Source organism: Trichoplax adhaerens, genomic scaffold (assembly GCF_000150275.1).
Source record: "Trichoplax adhaerens TRIADscaffold_4 genomic scaffold, whole genome shotgun sequence".
Lineage (NCBI taxonomy): Eukaryota > Metazoa > Placozoa > Uniplacotomia > Trichoplacea > Trichoplacidae > Trichoplax > Trichoplax adhaerens.
Genome location: NW_002060946.1, coordinates 7,398,195 through 7,404,518, shown reverse-complemented (window position 1 = coordinate 7,404,518; position 6,324 = coordinate 7,398,195). Strand labels below are relative to the sequence as shown.

The following is a 6,324-nucleotide window of genomic DNA, read 5'->3' as shown; positions in this document are numbered from 1 at the left end:
GTAAAAATCTATTTTCTCAGTGCTGTCAGATGAACGTTGACAGTTGTTAACGGTAAGCTCAATGAACTCTTTTGTGATTTCAAGTCCTGAATCATCATTAAATAATTTAGGATCTACGTGTATTACAATAAAAAATATCACCCCATATCCGACGCTATTGTACAATACACATAATCGCCGCAGGAATGACGTTGAATTTTTTAAAACTAAATAACGCCTAGATACAATTCATTACTACTTAAACCTTGCTTGAACCTTACTTGAACTTTGTATAGCTCTTCTTTAAAGTAATAGCATACAAAGAAATTAAGTTACAGCATATATTACGTTGTAATTCTAGTAACGAAAATTATGTCCTTCGGTAAACGTTAACTCTTTCATTCACTCTTGACGAATAAGTCACATTAAATGAAGGTCATCCTATCGCCATACGAAAATTTTTACGAATGTATGGAATATTCCGGAGTGTAGACGTAACACTTACTTTCTTGAAAATCTTTTATTTTTTAGTCATAATATCTGATGTCTCATAAGATATTAACGAGCTTGAGTAATTCTAGTTTTGTGCAATGAAACTTTGGTAATACACCACTGTTCTGCATAATGTGATTCAATTCAGCACTACAGTACTGTTAATGATACCTTCATTCTTAGCTTCAAACTAGGCGTTCTTTAGTTACCGAAACAATATAGCAATCCTTAATTGAAAGATTATCAATCGATTTTAGTATGTATACTTTGATATAGAACTGGTCTTTAGTGTTCCATGGTATAAATGTATTGCATGTAATGAAACAGGAGTAGCATAATATTATTATTTTTTTAAGCTAAACAACATTCGCCGGCAAATATTGCAAATGCAAGAAAAACCGAATGGTCAATTCTTAAGTAACTCAAATGCATGTTTGTTATGATTTAGTAAAACGATTATACCTTTTAATATTGCACCCAAATTCATACGTTACGTTATAGCGAAGAGCTATCAGTGATAATTGTCGGAGCACCTACAACCGATCAGACTTTTATTTCCCAGAACTTATATCGTAACAATATTAAGCATAAAAATACTAATAATTATAAGGATTCGTGTTATCAAGGCACAGAAATGGTTATTAATTATTCTAAAACGACTTGAAGTAGATTAAAATCTACTACTGAATAGCATCATGAAGGTTTTATTTCACATTTATTGTTCTTTTTCCTACTAATTGTAAACTATGTGCCTTGTCACAAAATCTGTTTTACTAACTCTTCTTAATGCGCTTTATTGACATTAACAATGTGATCACGTTTATTCTTCAAAAATATCATAGACATTTTCAATCTCGAAAAATCCTGTAATCTTTATTCGGCAGCAAGGATACCATATTTATGTAAATCACAGATACAATGCCTTAAAGAATGTGCTATTGCTATATAAATCACGTTAAATCTAATACCTAACTTACTAACTGAATGATTCTAACGTCGAATTAACTACTTATTCTTTTAAAACTTTAACAGGGCAGTCATTCTGACAGTTTAAAAAATATTTGCAAATATTTTATGCCAAATTAGACGTAATGGTTTTTTGTTCTCAAAATGTATCCCTATAAATAAATGCAATGAGCGATAAAGAGAATATTAGATTTCGCGGACTTACTAGGATAAACAATTTGCTAAAATTTAATCTTCTGATTTTTTATAGTCGAACAACTTGTGATTGAGGACATAAGTACTATATGACTGCTATCATAAACAAGTGAGAAAGTAACTTTGATACTAAAATCTATTGTAGGTATAGTAAATACAGTACATGCTCTTCCATAATCTAGTTTTCGGCTTTCTTCCCATAACGTCTTCGATGGCGACGCCACCATTTCTGAAATATATCAATTTTAATTAACATTAGAGTACATCGCTTATTTTAATGTTACAAATCTAAGAATTTCCGGAACTCCGGTAAATAAATTACAATATACTGGGGTAAAAATATAACTTAAAGTCTAACGTTAAGATAGACTGATGTTTAGATTTATACTATAAACCAATAAACTAAATTTTAAGACTCTTTACCAGAATCTAAGTTTTCCTTTTACATAAAGGTAAAATTATAATTATAGCTAATATTACCTGTGCTTTATCACCATCTTTTCCATAATAATACCGATATCGACGACGACGGCGCCACCATTTCTATTTTCAAGCATTCAATATATTAGACACAATCGTAAGAAGTCTATTTCAGTAATTTTTACTTGCAATCTCATAATTGTTTATTTAATAAAAGTAAACTCGATCTTACATGGTTATTGTGGCAATTTTATTACAATATGCGCGATTGAACAAATTTAAATATCTAGTAATTAAGCTTAATAAAAATCGATATTTATAATCACGAGGTCATATACTGCTAATGGTTTATATTTGTTTTCGCTTGGAAAATAAAGTAATGTTACTCATTCCAGCAGAAACTAATCTTTTACCTGGGCCTTAATATTATCGCCGTTTTTGCCATAGTAAAATCTTCGACGACGACGACGCCACCATTTCTAAAATTTGTAAATGTATAATTTTCGTTTAATAGCTAATGGTTATCGAAACGGCTACAAGACTAATTTGTAAAAGTGATACAGATTGTAATTAATATGTCATGCTAATTACAACTGTAGGGCAATTTATTGTCGTACAGCATAATTTGTTAAAATGTGTTATGCATTCAAAAAGTACACTTGCCATATATTTTAAAAATTTAGTACAAGTAATGTAAATTACTGATCATTGGAAGTTAATTACTTGTGCTTTGTCGGCTTTCTTTCCAAAACGTCGACGACGCCACGACTTCTAAAATGCGATAAATAAACCATGTTAAAACTTTTCTGTAATTTGAAACTTTAATAGTATAATAAAGGAATTAACAATAACTGTAATAGTATCTACTAGCAGAGTCGTTGAGCGTATGGAGATAGATTAGATGTGTAGAATAGGGTATAATAGCGATTAGTATAGTTGATATTATTGAATGCCATAGCAAGTATCGTAAGTACTGATGAAAAATTGCGATTTCCGCTGATCCTCTAGAACAAAACGAGTACACTCTCCAATTTATGCTCGATTATCACTCACATAAACCTATTCAACTTCCCTTGAATCTAAATTTATTTTTATTTAGCCATCACCTACTTACAGTAAATATTTCATTTGCTTGTGTAAACTCGAAAATTAGCACTATCTCTTATTCTGTTTTTGTATCGCCTTTTAAATATTGTTTTTCTCGCCTATTTGTAAGTTGTTACTATCATGATACTGTAGGGTGATAAATGCTACACTAAGATTGTTTGGACCTTTTATAACTGCCACAAGTTAACTTTAAAACGTTAGTTGATATAACCCCCAGGAAGACGTAATACCTGAACTCCAGCATTGTCTTGTTCCTCTATAACATCTTCATCTGAATCTTCTCTATCTTGCAAGGCGGATTCTTCATCTTCTTCATCTGCTTCTTTTAACGCAGATTCATCTTCATCAGGAATGTCTTCTTTTAATTCATCAGTAAATTGTTCAACTTCGGCAGGAACTTCATCAGCTTTGACGGCTACTGCCAAACAAAGCAACGAAGCGATCAAAAGTAATTTGATATTCATCGAAAACCTAAACCAGTACAGAAATAGTTTTCTTGATATTATTATTTAGTCATGATCTAAGTACTGCATCGGCAAGAATTAAAACATTATCGTTTACTTCATTTAAATTTTAGGGTTAAATATGTTATAAAAAAATTACGGAAATTATAACTAATTTATCTAGTATAGCCACTTGTTGATTAAAATTTACCTTGTCCTTTTTAATCACTGCAGGAAAATATGAACGGTGAATGGGCTAAACTTTATATACCTGCGCTTCTAAGGTCTAATGCGAGAGAAAAACTAACTACCGGCAATGTTCTGATTATAATAGAACCTTAATGGACTCTTTGTAACTCAATGGAACCTGACATTTAGTATTCATTAGAACTTAGATGAATAAAGGTGTTGCACATCAATAAACTTGACAGTTAAAATGAAACAAAACGGGGCAGTCCTTGATCATTACTAATTATGTTTTGTCTAAATCAATAATAATCAAATATCCGCGGGCAGTATGAACTTCTCTGACGTCAGTTATGGCCTCTAACAATTTAATCCATTAAGTTGCAATAAATAATTCATTGATAATAACCGCAGCATTACATATCAAAGTACCACTGATAATTCAATCAACTGAAAAAACGAGTAGAGTAATATTTCTGGCAGCAATCTTGACGCCAATCTTAAACCTTATTATACTTCAGATATTAAACGAAACGTGATGATAACTATAAATCATAAATTCTATGGTTTTACTACACGCACAATATCCTAGACTATGCCCAATTAAACTAAAAACGTAAGTCATGAATGCAATAAAAATATCAAAGACAATTAGTGAACTCTTGTTGAATCAGTCGACTAGTAGTTCACATATTGTAGATTTTGCATCATACGAACGTTTTATTGTAATCACTAACAAACACCGCTGATGTAGGATCTATGTTTATAAATAAGCTATACAATCACTTTGTGTCAGTCTTTGCAGTAAATATGTGGATCTGCTAATTAACAAAATAATGTTAGTAATCATGGTTAGCACTAAAAGTACATTAGTGTAATAAATAAGCGAGCCTTAGTATCCCGATATTACAATTTGTTATTATTAACAAGTCAAGAAAAAGTTTCGGTCTTCTATAGCTATAAAACTTGAATCCTTAAGGGGACAATGAAGGGATAATAAAACAAATCTTCTTTTGTTGTTATTATCATTTAACCGCAATTTGAATAAATTCAAAGATTCTTAAAACTTTATGCTATTAAAACACTGATTTTATATGCCTTCTTCATCTCTAATTTGCAATCTATTTTTATAATATGATTACTAGAAACGCAGCTAATAGTTTTTGACTGTCTGATATTTGCATGGTTTTATATGCAGTACATTTCAAAATCGAAAAGTAATCTTCAGGAAACTTTTTTCTAACTATGTCTTTTCATACTGACATGTAATTATCGTATTCCTTATTAATTATAATAACTAGGTTCATCCCTTAAAGGGACAATAAATTTCAGACGGAAAACTCTATTATCTTCAGGCGTCCCATTAAATTAGTACTGCAGTAATCGTACGTTATCGGCAGCTATTCTTATAAACCAGTCGGATAAACTTCTATATACCGTAATATGTTTGTTCAAATATTATAGTTCGGTTTAGACACGTTGCTGATATAGGCCAATTATACTCAATGATTTAAAATTGCTTTGCATATTGACTTTTAAATGCATGATAATTCATAAAAAATCAGGTATAATCAACTACAGTCTCTGATTAAAATATAATTACAAAATTAAAAAGTCATCAATGACCTAATAAAATTAACAACAAGCTTCCGTTATTATAACAAAGTCATTAATATGACTCCAGGGAACAGTTTATATGCTTGACGACAGAATCTAAGACATTATCATTTGTAATTATATTTAAAGCAGGAAGCATTGTTATATTCCAATGAAAGTTTGATACATACATGCTATGTTTCCTATTATTTTCAATAATTCAACGGCGTCCGAGATTGCTAAACAAATTTTTTTGTTAATGATTTTATACATTGATTTGCATCCACATTATCTTTTGAGCTGAAAGGTCACATCTTAACAATAGTTTTATTGGATTGCGAGCTTCATTCATTCGTGTTACAGTTTAGTAAACATCATTAATTACTAGCCCCAAGGAAAAATCTAAAGTAAATGAATGTTTTTCTTTCTTCTACTTTGTTTAGTTTTAGTAAGAGCCAGATAAGCTACGTCTTAATTGGTCATAAACTAGTCGTATTAAATATAAAATGACGAAAGTCTAAAGTCACTCTTAGCTTATTATTTAAATTAAGGAAATATGATATAGCACAAATTATATTTGTGATAAAGTATTTTCGAAATAATAAACTGAATTAAGGTTTCTAGTACGTAAACTTCACTTTATCATATAAGTTAGGTTCTGTTTACTATAAAGAATATCTAGCTATAATTATAATCATATCATCAAAATTATTATAGTAAAATTCACAACTTATGCAACAATCAGTGACAAAATGATTATGAGTTAAAAACTAATTTTTCTTACAATATATTGTACCAGTAACAGATATAGGACAAAAAATCTAAACTTGCCCGAAAACTAAAAATGACACTACACCACTAATGTCTACAAACTACAGTAACTATTAGAATAGATTATTAGTATAGGTTACTATTATATCGCATTAGAATTTTTACGCTG

General features: G+C 30.2%; 1 protein-coding gene across 1 annotated transcript; it reads right to left on the bottom strand.

The window, feature by feature from the left end:
- Positions 1 to 1,810: 1,810 nt before the first annotated feature.
- TRIADDRAFT_56030 (expressed hypothetical protein) lies at positions 1,811 to 3,623 on the bottom strand (the record flags this gene model as incomplete). The annotated part of the gene is made up of 5 exons (XM_002111672.1): positions 1,811 to 1,861; positions 2,113 to 2,175; positions 2,466 to 2,531; positions 2,776 to 2,823; positions 3,390 to 3,623. The coding sequence occupies 5 exons, from the start codon at positions 3,621 to 3,623 to the stop codon at positions 1,811 to 1,813; spliced, it is 462 nt and encodes a 153-aa protein (XP_002111708.1).
- Positions 3,624 to 6,324: the final 2,701 nt, after the last annotated feature.